Consider the following 16,486-nt stretch of genomic DNA (forward strand, 5'->3'; position numbering starts at 1 on the left):
AAGAAAACAAGCTTATAATCATTTAGAAACAACAATACTAATGTTTTAACTCAGGAAGAGTTCAGAAATCAATATTTTGTGGAATAACCATGATTTTTAATCACAGCTTTCATGCGTTTTGGCATGCTTTCCACCAGTCTTTCACACTGCTCCTGGCGCAAAAATGTAAGCAGTTCTTCTTTGTTTGATGGCTTGTGACTATCCATCATCCTCTTGATTACATTCCAGAGGTTTTCAATGGGGTTCAAGTCTGGAGATTGGGCTGCCCATGACAGGGTTTTGATGTAGTGGTCTCTTAATTTGTGCCAGAGCTGTATACTATTACTGTTACTTACTGCAGTGTATTTGCTCATTTGTTTTCGTCCTAGGTTCTGTCTGTTAAATGGCCAAAGTGTGAATGTGCACCTACACATTGCACAGATAACTGTCACAGTTTCAACTTTGACTGTAACCAAGGGGCGCCGTGAGTGACAGCTCAGCTGCCCTATATCTGGAGTTTGTCAAACTGCCAGTTTTATGAGTGACAGTCGAGTCATGCAATCTGATCTTGGGGCATCTAAGTTGTCAGCATTTTGATTGACAATCTGGTCTAGTCTTTGGACATTTCCACAGGTGCCTCCCATCCTTAATCACTTGTAAGTTATTTAGCTGGCTAGCTGTTAGTAGTCAGTGCCAGTTGTAGCTTTGCTTAAGTAAGGTGTGTTTGCTTAGCCCTGTCTCGCTTTCCTTGGACCCTGTTGCCGGACCGAGGATTTGTCGTGACTATTCTTGTGGATTATCCCTCTTAAGGTACCTTCACACGAAACGACTTTACAACGAGAACGATAGCGATCCGTGACGTTGCAGCGTCCTGGATAGCGATATCGTTGTGTTTGACACGCAGCAGCGATCTGGATCCTGCTGTGATATCGCTGGTCGTGGAATAAATTTCAGAACTTTATTTGGTCGTCAGACCGGCGTGTATCGTCAGGTTTGACACCAAAAGCAACGATACCAGCGATGTTTTACGCTGGTAACCAGGGTAAATATCGGGTTACTAAGCGCAGGGCCACGCTTAGTAAACCGATGTTTACCCTGGTTACCAGCGTAAAAGTAAAAATAACAAACATACTCACCTGCGCGTCCCCCGGCGTCCGCTTCCTGCTCTGACTGAGCGCCGGCCCTAAAGTGAAAGTAAAAGCACAGCGGTGACATCACCGCTCTGCTGTTAGGGCCGGCGCTCACACAGTACAGGAAGCGGACGCCGGGGGACGCGCAGGTGAGCATGTACTGTTTGTTATTTTTACTTTTACGCTGGTAACCAGGGTAAACATCGGGTTACTAAGCGCGGCCCTGCGCTTAGTAACCCGATGTTTACCCTGGTTACCCGGGGACCTCGGCATCGTTGGTCGCTGGAGAGCGGTCTGTGTGACAGCTCTCCAGCGACCAAACAGCGACGCTGCAGCGATCGGCATCGTTGTCGCTATCGCTGCAGCGTCGCTTCGTGTGAAGGTACCTTTACTCTTGATGCTCTCTGACTTCTGGTATCTGACTCCGTAATTGGCCTCTGACTATTTGTTTTTCTCCCTTATCTTGACGTACCCTTCTTTCTTCTGACCTGACTGTTACCCAACAACGCCTCTGTAAAACAAGCCCTACTGGTATCTGACCTCAGACCTCTTGACATGTCTCACAGTTTGTCCGTGAGTAGTGACTCAGCATCACAATACCATTTTTTTTTTTTAACTGTCCGTCTCTTTGGTTTTACTTCTGTATGTGTATGTACTAAAATGTCTTGTTCTGATAAAATGCTTCAATTGTTAAGTATTCATTATTTTATAAATCATCATTAAAGAAAAAGACACAATCAACTGTATGGGGCATACATTGTTTATTTTAACAATTATTCATGCTGAACAAAATGTTGACTGACATACTATTAATATAGAAATTCACCACTTAAAAGATCGCCAAAAAACAGAATAACCAAGTCAAATAAATTTCAACCCCTTCCTTAACTTTTCACTTCTCCTTTGAGTTTATTTTGCAATATAAAATTGCAATGAAAATTGGAATACATGTAAAGAATGTGCGTGTGTGTGTGTGCGTGCATGTGCGCGTGCGTGCGTGAAGAGCTCAATAATTTTGTTCCCAACCTCCTGACTTGACAAACCTGTGCCTGGTTGCTTCCTATCCAACTCCTGCCCCATTATTGTCTGCAAGCTCAAATTAGAGGACAACAATAGGAAATTAACCCCAATAGTCTTTGCAACTTTTCTACTGTTTTTGGACATTCAGAACATTCCAAAGACTGATTAACAATGCAGGCATTATTACCACATTTATTATTTTATTAACTTCCAAGTTCAGTGTTATTTTAAGGCCTGAAATACTTTAAAGGGGTTGTCCAATCTTGTTAAATTAATAATTTTGCTAAATTCTTGTGAAAACAAAACAAGCAACTTTGCAATTTACCTCTTATTAAAAATCCTTTCTGTTCTCGAGAACAGAGGGTTTTTTAATTCTATAGATTACTGCTCATTGTCTAGGTTACAGGCTACCTCTTCATTCTTTTAGAGGTGGCTGGTTTCCTAAGCAAGTAGCTCACGCAAGGAAGCTCTTTGCTTTAGGCCTTGATAGTGGTTCTCTGAAGGTGGTTGGATTACTGAATCTGGCCACTTACAGTGCTCCTGCTCTCCTCTGATGCTGCAGATGTAAAGCTACGTCTGCTTGCCGTATTGGGTAGCACACCATTAGGGTCATGCCTCCATTTCCAACTGTCAATATTGAGCACAATGCCTGAAGAAAGAAGATGATACAAGCCCTTTAATATTTTTTCATCTAATTTGGTCGTGTTCTGGCATTTGGTGAAATATTTACCACAGTCTTATATATAAAGGATATACCCATCACAAAATAGGGGGTGACACACTACAAATCTTACCATGATAATCAGAATAAAGATTACAAACATGCTATAGTTCACAATGGGTATTCTACAAATAGATTCATAAGTAGGATGTGAAAACATGAAATATTAAAATGTTTAACTATAAAATAGCATCACCTATTTTTAAATGAAAAATTATTGGTGTAAATATTAACAAAAATTCTTATTTTTATTATTATTAATTACTATTAATTCTTGTTATTAGTAAGTATACTAATCATGGTTTCTTATAATCATATGTGCAGCAGGTACATGGATTTTTGAGGAGAGGTATACAAGAAAGTACACAAGAAAGATGCAAGGAGTTAAAAAATTCCCTTTGTGCCTTTCCTCTTTTCCTTGACTTTCCTCTTTGGGTTTGAGATACAGTCTGAATATATTGCTATCTGCAGTCTGCTGGTAAAGGATGAACAATTCATGGGAGAAATGTCTTTCCCTAGATGTAGACAGCAGGGAGTGTGGAGCATTTATTCGCAAACTCCCACCCCTTCTTTACAAATTCCTGTGTATGCCTTTGAATTACTGCAAACTACATTTATATTAGGACAGTCGTTGAAAAATCTTAAAAAATTTATTGGATTAAAAAATAATAATAGATTCGAGTAGGGTTGAGCGACCTTGACTTTTTTAGGGTCGAGTCATGTTTCACGAAACCCGACTGTTGGAAAAGTCGAGTCGGGCGAAATCGGCCGATTACTGTGCAAAGTCGAGGATCGGCCGGAACACGAAACCCTATGCACGTCAATGGGGATTTATTTATTTTATTTTATTTTTCTCTCTCTCTCTCTCTCTCCTCCGTCCCATATTCCCCTCCGTCCCAGCACAGAAAATTTCGTTTTACACATTCCAAATCGCTACTGCGCACAAGCGATAAAATGATGATAGGCGTGCACGCCCTAACCCCTATGTCATCACTCTGCCCACGCTCCTTCATTGGCTGTAAAAATGGCGCTAAACGCGTCATACGAAACGCGACTTTGGCGCCAAGATCGCGTACCGCATGGCCGACCCCACACAGGGATCGGGTCGGGTTTCATGAGACGCCGACTTTACCAAAAGTCGGCGACTTATGAAAATGAACGATCCGTTTCGCTCAACCCTAGATTCGAGAGCTAAGCATTTTGAATATCCATTGCATTTTTTAACAAAGCTTTGGGCTTTGTTAAAGAACACAATGGTTGTTCGAAAGGCATAGCTGTGTCTACACTCTTGACGGAATCTATTATTATTTTTAAATCCAATACATTTTTGCAAGTTTGGAAGCTGGATCATCTCCTTTTCTTATTTCCACAAGTGGTTCCTTGCAGATCCATGCCTCCTAGGACACCAACCTAGGGTGAGCTGGTTATTCTGTTTCTACTGACATGTCTTTGACAAGTCTGTCATTACAGAGCATCTGCCTTGTTTTAAAGCATGACAAGTTATATGACATACCCCAGCTTTGAATAGTCAATGTGGTTATCTTGATCATTTCGCTTGTACCACAAAGAAAAGATCAAAGCATTTTGGAGGATTCGTTGACTAATTCTTTATTTTGCAGTGCTAAGCAACGTACTGTACATATGCCAAATGTTGTGTATGAATATTAAGTGTCTCTGTGACCTATATGGTCTCATGCCAGCAACCAAAGAATGGATCCATGTTGTACAGACCCATAAAATGCCTCCCATAGAAACCTATGAGCCCTGGCTGTTCATTGATTTCACATAGAGGCACACAGAGGTTTTTTCTTATGGACGCTGTAAGAATCCGCACCTGCTGCTGCACTTGGAGTATTATGGAGATATTCCTCCCTAAAAGCTTTGCTTGTAGAAGGCAAAGAGTGCATTGCAGGGTCTTAGGGCCAAGTAATAGAGACTTTGTCGTATGTATGAAACCTCAGGCAACCAGATAAGCTTTGAACATTTCACTCTGTGATTATTGCAAATAAAGGCCACATAAACAGATAGTGACTGAACATTGATGCCATTACTATAACAGTTTTCATATCTGCGTTACTTCAATATGGGAAATAATGCTTGTTGATTGCTACACAACCTTTTAGTTTTATTGAACTGGTAAATTGGAAATGTGAGTAATTATTTATCAATCTTATATTTAATTACTGTACTGAAAATTAGGACATGTAAAATTAACTTGTTAACTCACAAACACATAAAAACTTAATGTAATCATATTTAGAATTATTTTATGCCTTAATTTATTTTTTTCCTTTGGGGTCATACTGGATAAGCCTCATTATGTCATCATTTGCCATGACACCTTGAATGAATTCTCCTTCTGCAATTTTATCTAAAAAATAAGAAAAAAACAAGAGTGCATAAGATTTAAAGTCAATTTTACTTCATTCACATCCAAAGCTTATAATTTCAGATGACCTGTCAGAATAAGTTGTTATATGTGTACATGAGGAATATCTAATTTCTTTTTCAGGCCATTGTATTATTAGAATCCTGCAAATTCACTAGTTTTCCCTCTGCAGGTTCCATTGTGTCTGACCTAATGGATGGAAACTAGATGTTATGATGTCTCCCATACACAATACACACCAGCGTTTCCTAGTCTACAGTATGTAGCACATGCTCAGAAGTAGCAGCATTATACATTAGTCACTGAGCAGTGAAGCTGTGGATCCAGCTCCAAGTTGAGACAAAACTCCATATCACACTACCCATTTCATAGACTTCAATAGACAGCTGTAATGCTTCATGGAGATAGCATGGAGGAGAAGAGAAGGCTAATAAGTAGAGAAGGAAGTACATTTATCTAATAAAATATATTACAAAGTTTCCTATATTTGCTTGTATCATTGATTTATTCTTATCATAGCGTAGTGAATGTGACAGTTGTCACATGATTGTGAATTTCAAAGTAGCGGCCAGTAGATATAAGATGGTACCTCAAAGGATGAGAATTACTTATTTAATTTAAAAACAAAAAACATGAATCCCCATCAAAATATCATCCATTAAATGATATGCACTTGTCCCAACGTTTTTTCCACTGTTCAAAACATTTTTTATATTCTTCTGAACTAATGCTCGTAAGTGCCTCCAGCCATTTCTTCTTAACCTCTTCTATATATTGAAAATACTTTCCCTTTAGGTTTTTCTTGGGTATAAGAAGAAATCGCAAGGGGCTAGATCGGGCAATTAATGGGGGGGGGGATGACCCTGATTGTTTTGTCAAAAGTCATCACAGGGAATGAATCTTGGTGTTACGCCTATGATCCTGAAACAAAACAGCAGTCCAGCCAGGGGAAGACAGCTTCATCGCCCAGACCAAAATAAATACCCATGAAATCAAATTTTCATGATGATTTGTTTTTTTGACAGCAAAGCAGTTGTTCACTTTGAATTTGTTTCTTTGGGCACCACAGTGAATCGACATTATTATCTGCAACTACCAAAGTGATTGCTTGAGGCAATGAAAAAAACTACTTGATTTGTGGCGATCGGAGAACTTGGCTGCTTCATCATGACAACGTGCCTGCCCACAAAGCATTGAAAATCAACCAATTTTTGGTGAAAAACAGCTTGACAATGGTTTCTCACTCCCCTTACTTGCTCAGCCTAGCTCATTGCGACTTCTACTTATTCCCAATAAGATAGAAAAACCTAAAGGGAAAGCTTTCAGGATATAGAAGAGGTTAATACAAAATAGCAGACGCCACTTAACAGCATTAGTTCAGAAGAACATAAAAAATGTTTTGGACACTGGAAAAACCATTGGGACAAGTGCATGTTATCTAATGGACAGTATTTTGAAGGGGATTAATGTATTCAACATGTTATCTTGCATAAAACAATTTAAATAAGTAATTCTCGTTTTTTGGGGCACCCCCTCATGTGTATTGCCTGATTCTAGAGAGTAACTACGATGCTTTTTACGAACTAACACTAATGTAAGTTCCTTGCCTCTAGTCTTATACTTTTCAGCCGCCATTTTCATCTTTTATCAGCATCGCCAGTTTGTGACTTGCTGGATCGCTCCAGTGTTTCCTGGGTGAGCCTGATGTCTCTGCTTAGTGTAAGTGTATGACAGCTGGAAAGAGGCCAGAATGAGGCTCTCATAGACTGACATTGAGAGCTTGTGACCGTTACCTCTGACTTCCAGTCAGTCAGAAGCTGCGGTACAAGATGGTGGCAGGGAACTGAAGCAGCGCCAGGAAGAGCTGAAGGCGGCAGCTTGTATGTATAAGACTAAGGTTAGGGAAATTAGATTATTAGCACCACTTCAGCACTGAAATAAAAAAGAAGAGACACTGGAGTGGTTTTTCAATAGATTGGATGTGAATGGAGAAGTAACACAGTAAAATTCCAGACCAGTGCAAAACATGGCTAAATCAAAGTGTTCCCAAAGTAACTGTTTTAAACAATGGAACTTGTCATGTTATATTTCATGATGTGATAAACTTGGATTACTTATCCCTTGGTAATAATGTTGATGTAAAAATTAATTTAAAAAAAATCTCTGCTTTTTTCTTTAGACCACTTAGAGATACTGGATGTACAGGTGCCTCTCACAAAATTAGAATATCATAAAAAAGTTAATTTATTTAAGCTTTTCAATACAAAACGTGAAACTCATATTATATAGAGCCATCGCAAACAGAGTGATCTATTTCAAGTGTTTATTTCTGTTAAAGGGAACCTGTCACCCCGTTTTTTGAAGATGAGCTAAAAATAGTGTTAAATAGGGGCAGAGCTGGGCGTTACATTAGTGTCTTTTGTGTGCCTTTATTACCCACCTATGCTGCTGAAATACCTTTGTAAAGTCGCCGTTTTCTGCTGTCACTCACGCTGGTCTGGTCCTATGGGCGTGGTGACAGCGCTGTTTCTCCCCCAGATCAGGCTCATCATTCCGTTGGTGTGCACATGTCCAACAGAGAATATCCACTGCCCAGGAGATGAAAAAGAGCGCGATCTGCGCTATTCAGCCGTTTACCGGTGGGCGCGGCCATCTGTCCTGTGGCCGCGCGTGCGCAGATGGAGCGCTCTGCTGCCCGGGGCTTCAGGAAAATGGCCGCGGGATTCCGCGCGTGCGCAGATGGAGATCGCGGCGGCCATTTTCCTGAAGCCCCGGGCAGCAGAGCGCTCCATCTGCGCACGCGCGGCCACAGAAAGATGGCCGCGCCCACCGGTAAACGGCTGAATAGAGCAGATCGCACTCTTTTTCATCTCCTGGGCAGTGGATATTCTCTGTTGGACATGTGCACACTACTACGCCACCAACAGAATGATGAGCCTGATCTGGGGGAGAAACAGCGCTGTCACCACGCCCATAGGACCAGACCAGCGTGAGTGACAGCAGAAAACGGCGACTTTACAAAGGTATTTTAGCAGCATAGGTGGGTAATAAAGGCACACAAAAGACACTAATGTAACGCCCAGCTCTGCCCCTATTTAACGCTTTTTTTTAGCTCATCTTCAAAAAACGGGGTGACATGTTCCCTTTAATGTTGATGATTATGGCTTACAGCCAATGAAAACCCAAAAGTCATTATCTCAGTAAATTAGAATACTTTATAACACCAGATGGAAAAATTATTTTAAAATCTGAAATGTTGGCCTCCTGAAATGTATGTTCAGTAAATGCACTCAATACTTGGTCGGGGCACCTTTTGCATCAATTACTGCCTGTAGCACTGCTGAGGTGTTATGGAGGCCCAGGTTGCTTTGATAGCAGCCTTCAGCTCATCTGCATTGTTGGGTCTGGTGTCTCTCATCTTCTTCTTGACATAGATTCTCTATGGAGTTAAGGTCAGCCAAGTTTTCTGGCCAATCAAGCACAGTGTTACTGTTGTTTTTAAACCAGGTATTGGTTCTTTTGGCAGTGTTGACATGTGCCAAGTCCTGCTGGAGAATGACATTTTCAACTCCAAAAAGCTTGTCGGCAGAGGGAAGCATGATGTGGTAGGCGGCTTGCTCTGACTTTGGTCTTGATAAAACACAGTGGACCTACACTAGCAGATGACATGGCTCCCCAAACCATCACTGATTGTGGAAGCTTCACACTAGACCTCAAGGAGCTTGGATTGTGTGCCTCTCCACTCTTCCTCCATACTCTCGGACCTTCATTTCCAAATGAAATGCAAAATTTACTTCCATCTGAAAACAATACCTTGAACCATTGTGCAACAGTCCAGTTCTTTTTATCCTTGGCCCAGGTAAGACGCTTCTGGCGTTGTCCATTGGTCATGAGTGGCTTGACACAAGGAATGCGACACTTGTAGCCCATGTCATGGATACGTCTATGCAGCAATGACTCCTTGTGAATCTCAAGCAAGAAAAAATTCAGCTACAAGAGCCCTAGCCAGCTCACCAACCAGACCATCAGGCACGGAGCACGGGAGTTTGTCCTGACCCGGACGCCAAGCAGCAGCAATTTTGAAAGACGTGGATACTCCAGCTCCAGTAAAATGGTAAATTTCTTTATTAATCCAAAGTAGTCATAACAGGATAATCCTTACAGATGGTGGACAGTACAGGTGATTGCAAAGATTACGGCAACGCGTTTCGATCTCTATAGATCTTACTCATGCCAGTATGAGGCATGAGTAAGATCTATAGTGATCGAAACACGTCCACCATCTGTAAGGATTATCCTGTTATGACTACTTTGGATTAATAAAGAAATTTACCACTTTACTGTAGCTGGAGTATCCACGTCTTTCAAAATTGCTCCTTGTGAATCTCCCTCACATTTTTGAAGTCCTTTTCCTAACAATCCTTTCAAGGCTGCGGTTATCCAGGTTGCTTGTGCACCTTTTTCTACCACACTTTTTCCTTCCACTCAACTTTCCATTAATATTCTTGGATACAGCACTCTGAGAACAGCAAGCTTTTTTAGCAATTACCTTTTGTGGCTTACTCTCCTTGTGGAGTGTGTCAATCACTGCCTTCTGCACATCTGTCAAGTCAGCAGTCTTCCCCATGATTGTGGGGCCTACTGAAACAGACTAAGTGACCTTTTTAAATGCATAGGAAGCCTTTGCAGGATTTGTCTTCACAATTCAATTGCCTAGCCATTTTGTTGCAATCCATTACCTTCTTGGAATATTGACCTCAGACTGTTTCCTGACTGTGCTTTCATCTCACCCCTCTATCCATGACATACTCTCTTGGCTTTTGACCTTGGACATCTTGACTACCCAGACCCATGGCTTATCCATGCTTTATGACTATCTTCACAGTACACATGCAAATTATAATAGCATGTTCAGACTGTGAGCATTTCATAGACAAAACCTAAGAAAAAAACCCCAAAAAACTAAAATCACCATATACTCTACAGCAAGTAAATCAGAAACGGAAATAGCATATCAAGCATTAAAAGCCATCCCACCACAACAAGGTGTACACCTTGTCATGGTGGAATGGCTTTTATGCTTTTTTGAACTAAGTACCCTATGTTATTTACATGTACTGTACTATTTCCATTTACTGATTTACTTACTGTAGGGTATATGTTCTTTTTTCTTTTTTTTCCAGGTTTTGACTATTGCACCTTGATACACATGAAACCTGTGATGTAACCATTGGCACGTGGCCTTACACAATTTAATACAGACTACTAAATGATTCCAGCACATATTCTGCTGATAAGCTCTATCTAATCACTTGAAATATAGTTTTCTATCATCCACAAACCATAAAGTATACCAGAGACAAATATGGTAGCTTACCATTGTCTTTCTTTTTAAAATATGCCCATAATTTATCTGTTCTTTTCTGCGGTGAATTTTCATCATCAGGTAGAGTCTTCTGTTCTTCGGGAGGAATCATCTTGAATATTGCCTGTAAGCAATGGAAATAAAGTTTGGAATTTTGATTGAAATAATGTAAGAAGTTCCATTACTTGATTAGATATAACAAGTAAGCCATACAAATATAAGTTATCTACAACATAACACTATTTTGTTCACAATGTAGGATTAAAAAGTGAATAATGAAGAAGATAAATTACAAGACCTTTCATTTTTCTTAAGAATAAAGTCTTTATGTTGTATATTATCTAACAAGTACAGTGATCTTAATATTCTGGGAACCTTAAAAAATGTTATCTCACATTCACATGAACCGTGGAAAAAGTAGATAGTAACTACATTGCCAACATGCGCAGATTAATCCCTGGGCATTATGTATAATCTTAAGGAAATACTGTGTTTAGCGCAGTAACTTGAAGCTTATGGGCCCCAATGCAAAATCTCCAACAGGGCCTTCCACTGTCAGTAGACTTTAATAGTAATATTCTTTTCATTTGAGCCAAAGGAAAATTTGGGCCCCAAGACTCCAGGGTCCAGATGCAATTGTAACCCCGGCACCAATTATAATTATGCCCCTGACTGTATCATTAACTCAACCCAATTAGAATTGTTTAAGCCCTTTACCCCCAAGGGTGGTTTGCACGTTAATGACCGGGCCAATTTTTACAATTCTGACCACTGTCCCTTTATGAGGTTATAACTCTGGAACGCTTCAATGGATCCTGATGATTCTGACATAGTTTTCTCGTGACATACTGTACTTCATGATAGTGGTAAAATTTCTTTGATATTACCTGCGTGTATTTGTGAAAAAAACAGAAATTTGGCGAAAATTTGGAAAATTTCGCAATTTTCCAACTTTGAATTTTTATACAATTAAATCACAGAGATATGTCACACAAAATACTTAATAAGTAACATTTCCCACATGTCTACTTTACATCAGCACAATTTTGGAACCAAAATTTTTTTTTTGTTAGGGAGTTATAAGGGTTAAAATTTGACCAGCAATTTCTCATTTTTACAACACCATTTTTTTTTAGGGACCACATCTCATTTGAAGTCATTTTGAAGGGTCTATGTGATGGAAAATACCCAAGTGTGACCCCATTCTAAAAACTGCACCCCTCAAGGTGCTCAAAACCACATTCAAGAAGTTTATTAACCCTTCAGGTGTCTCACAGGAATTTTTGGAATGTTTAAATAAAAATGAACATTTAACTTTTTTTACACAAAAAATTTAATTCAGCTCCAATTGGTTTTATTTTACCAAGGGTAACAGGAGAAAATGGACCCCAAAAGTTATTGTACAATTTGTACTGAGTACGCCGATACCCCATATGTGGGGGTAAACCACTGTTTGGGCGCATGGCAGAGCTTGGAAGGGAAGGAGCGCCATTTGACTTTTCAAAGCAAAATTGACTGGAATTGAGATGGGACGCCATGTTGCATTTGGAGAGCCCCTGATGTGCCTAAACATTGAAACCCCCTACAAGTGACACCATTTTGGAAAGTGGACCCCCTAAGGAACTTATCTAGATGTGTGGTGAGCACTTTGACCCATTAAGTGATTCACAGAAGTTTACAATGCAGAGCCGTAAAAATAAAAAATCATATTTTTTCACAAAAATGATCTTTTTGCCCCCAATTTTTTATTTTCCCAAGGGTAAGAGAAGAAATTGGACTCCAAAAGTTGTTGTACAATTTGTCCTGAGTACGCTGATACCCCATATGTGGGGGTAAACCACTGTTTGGGCGCAAGGGAGAGCTCGGAAGGGAAGGAGCGCCGTTTGACTTTTCAATGCAAAATTGACTGGAACTGAGATGGGACGCCATGTTGCGTTTGGAGAGCCACTGATGTGCCTAAACATTGAAACCCCCCACAAGTGACACCATTTTGGAAAGTAGACCCCCTAAGGAACTCATCTAGATGTGTTGTGAGAGCTTTGAACCCCCTAACTATTTCACTACAGTTTATAACGCAGAGCCGTGAAAATAAAAAATATATATATATTTTTTTTTTTTTTACACAAAAATTATTTTTTAGCCCCCAGTTATGTATTTTCCCAAGGGTAACAGGAGAAATTGGACCCCAAAAGTTGTTGTGCTATGTGTCCTGAGTACGCTGATACCCCATACATTGGGGTAAACCCCTGTTTGTGCGCACGGGAGAGCTCGGAAAGGAAGGAACACTGTTTTACTTTTTCAACGCAGAATTGGCTGGAATTGAGATCGGACGCAATGTCGCATTTGGAGAGCCCCTGATGTGCCTAAACAGTGGAAACCTCCAATTCTAACTGAAACCCTAATCCAAACACACCCCTAGCCCTAATCTCAACTGTAACCCTAACCACACCCCTAACCCTCACACACCCCTAACCCTAATCCCAAACCTATTCCCAACCGTAAATGTAATCCAAACCCTAACTCTAACTTTAGCCCCAACCCTAACTTTAGCCCCAACCCTAATTTTAGCCCCAACCCTAACCATAACTGTAGCCCTAATCCTAGCCCAAACCCTAACCCTAACCCTAGCTCTAACCCTAGCTCTAACCCTAACCCTAACCCTAGCCCTAACCCTAACCCTAACCCTAGCCCTAACCCTAACCCTAACGGAAAAATGGAAATAAATACATTTTTTTTTAATTTTTTTTATTTTTCGTAACTAAGGGGGTGATGAAGGGGGTTTTGATTTACTATTTATTGCGTGTTTTCTAGCGGATTTTTGATTGGCAGCCGTTACACACTAAAAGACGCTTTTTATTGCAAAAAATGTTTTTTGCGTTACCACATTTTGAGAGCTATAATTTTTCCATATTTTGGTCCACAGAGTCATGTGAGGTCTTGTTTTTTGCGGAACGAGTTGCCATTTTTATTGGTAACATTTTCGGGCATGTGACATTTTTTGATCGCTTTTTATTCCGATTTTTGTGAGGCAGAATGACCAAAAACCAGCTATTCATGAATTTCTTTTGGGGGGGGCGTTTATACCGTTCCGCGTTTGGTAAAATGGATAAAGCAGTTTTATTCTTCGGGTCAGTATGATTACAGTGATACCTCATTTATATCTTTTTTTATGTTTTGGCGCTTTTATACGATAAAAACTATTTTATAGAAAAAATAATTATTTTTGCATCGCTTTATTCTGAGGACTATAACTTTTTTATTTTTTCGCTGATAATGCTGTATGGCGGCTCGTTTTTTGCGGGACAAGATAAAGTTTTCAGCTGTACCATGGTTATTTATATCTGTTTTCTTGATCGCATGTTATTCCACTTTTTGTTCGGCGGTATGATAACAAAGCGTTTTTTGCCTCGTTTTTTTTTTTTTTTTTCCAGTGTTCACTGTTCAGTGGTCTCCGGTGTATAAGAAAGACATAGCTGAACTAGAGCGGGTGCAGAGAAGAGCGACCAAGGTTATTAGAGGACTGGGGGGTCTGCAATACCAAGATAGGTTATTACACTTGGGGCTATTTAGTTTGGAAAAACGAAGACTAAGGGGTGATCTTATTTTAATGTATAAATATATGAGGGGACAGTACAAAGACCTTTCTGATGATCTTTTTGATCATAGACCTGAGACAGGGACAAGGGGGCATCCTCTACGTCTGGAGGAAAGAAGGTTTAAGCATAATAACAGACGTGGATTCTTTACTGTAAGAGCAGTGAGACTATGGAACTCTCTGCCGTATGATGTTGTAATGAGTGATTCATTAATTAAATTTAAGAGGGGACTGGATACCTTTCTGGAAAAGTATAATATTACAGGGTATATACACTAGATTCCTTGATAAGGCGTTGATCCAGGGAACTAGTCTGATTGCCGTATGTGGAGTCGGGAAGGAATTTTTTTCCCCATGGTGGAGTTACTCTTTGCCACATGGGGTTTTTTTGCCTTCCTCTGGATCAACATGTTAGGGCATGTTAGGTTAGGCTATGGGTTGAACTAGATGGACTTAAAGTCTTCCTTCAACCTCAATAACTATGTAACTATGTAACTATGTAACTATGTAACTGAAGGGGTTAACTAGTGAGACAATTTTATAGGGCGGGTCGTTACGGATGTGGTGATGCTAAATATGTGTACTTTTATTGTTTTTTTTTTTATTTAGCTAAAGGAATGTATTTATTGGAACAATATTTTTTTTTTTATTATTTATTTAGGAATTTTTTTTTTTTTTTTTACACATGTGATTTTTGTTTTTAGATTTTTACTTTGCCCCGGGGGGGGGGGCATCACAGTAAAGCAGGCGCTGTGACGTCACCTCCCTGCAGGACCCGGATGCAGCCCCGCGGCCATTTTGGATCCGGGGACTGCAGGGAGGAGACGCTCGGTACAAGGTGAGCACATTGCCTTGTACCGATCGTCTCAGGGAAGCCCGCAGGGAGCCCCCTCCCTGAGCGATGCTTCCCGGTACCGCCGGTACACTGCAATCATGTTTGATCGCAGTGTGCCGGGGGTTAATGTGTCGGATGTCAGCTGCGATAGTCAGCTGACACCCGGCCGCGATCGGCCGCACTCCCCCCGTGAGCGCGGCTGATCGCGCTGGACGTACTATTCCGTCCTTGGGAATTAGGGCCCACCCCACATGGACGGAATAGTATGTCCAATGACAGAAAGGGGTTAATAAACTACATTGTACTTGGAGTGTCTCCTTAGTTGTACAATTGTGTTTCATGGAGAAACCCTAGGTTCTTATATCCATCAAATACTTCAATTAATATATAAAATTTATTCCACATGATTTTTGTATGGCAGTGATATTGGGTGTCATACAGATTGCCCTCTTAGATTTTGTAGCAGTATGGCCGGCACCCCTGTATGTTGTCCCATTCTCTCTCCATGCAGAGACGCTGGCTTACTCACCGCCCCAGCTCTTCGGCACGGTCCTCTGCGTCTTCCCTGCTTTCTGGACAGTGTGTGCGTGCTGCACCTCCTGGTGGCGTGCCTAATGCGCCCTCGCTCCCCTTCTCTTAAAGGGGCAGCATGCATGTACAGTGAAATGCCCATAGCCTGTTGCTGAGAGGCATTTAGTGTAGTTTTGTCCACCTGCATGATGGCTCCCAGCCCATTGCTGGGAGTCATCCTGTTTAAAAGGTTCCCTCTCCCTCAGGGAGTAGTCAAGCAACAAGTTTAGTCATTAGGTAGTGTAGTATTCTACCAGTGCAGTTGTGAAGTCCTCTGGTCCTAGTGTTGCCAGTGCCCTGAACCCTAATTCATGGTCCTGATACAACTAGTGTTCTAACCTGAATCCTGGGTCCTGTTGTGGCCAGTATCCTAAACCCGAATACCTGGTCCAGGTGTGGCCAGAGTCCTGAACCCAAATACCTGTTCCCAGTGTGGCCAGTGTCCTGAACCTCATCCCCCGTTTCCTAGTGTGGCCAGTTCCTGAACGTTGCCCCTTGCTCCCAGTGTGGCCAGTCCTGAACCTGAAGTCCCCTGGTCCCAGCGCAGCTAGAGCCTGAACATTTTCCCCCGGTCCGTGTGCACCCATTACCTGAACCAGTATTATAGACCGGTGTGTCTAAATGTAAGCCCTAATCAGTGTCAGTGAACCTGATCCCTGAGGTCAGAAGCTGCAGTACTGGGATCTGCCCAGGAGTGGTACCTGGTGGCTACCTGCAGTCCAGTCTGTCTCCCCCATCAGGAGCTCGAGGGAATACCACGTAGCAATTTAACTATGCCCCTTCCCCTTCCTAGGCAAGTCTGTTCCTGTGATACAGTGGATGCAGAAATACACTTGTGCCACCCTTGGAGACATTGGGTGGCACAATGACATCACTGCATCA

The 16,486-nt window shown here is 41.2% G+C and overlaps 1 protein-coding gene across 1 annotated transcript in view; it reads right to left on the reverse strand.

Annotated features, from left to right (window-relative positions):
- Positions 1 to 1,861: 1,861 nt before the first annotated feature.
- The window catches only part of LOC143764746 (visinin-like), a 143,591-nt gene continuing 128,966 nt past the window's right edge, over positions 1,862 to 16,486 (reverse strand). Inside the window, exons 2-3 of the mRNA XM_077250668.1 lie at positions 10,617 to 10,728; positions 1,862 to 5,221 (exon numbers count right to left, since the gene is read on the reverse strand). Coding sequence (XP_077106783.1) covers positions 5,130 to 5,221; positions 10,617 to 10,728 — 204 coding nt within the window. The 3' untranslated portion in view covers positions 1,862 to 5,129. The remainder of the gene's footprint in view (positions 5,222 to 10,616; positions 10,729 to 16,486) is intronic.

Source organism: Ranitomeya variabilis, chromosome 4 (genome assembly GCF_051348905.1).
Source record: "Ranitomeya variabilis isolate aRanVar5 chromosome 4, aRanVar5.hap1, whole genome shotgun sequence".
In the NCBI taxonomy this organism is placed as follows: Eukaryota; Metazoa; Chordata; class Amphibia; order Anura; family Dendrobatidae; genus Ranitomeya; species Ranitomeya variabilis.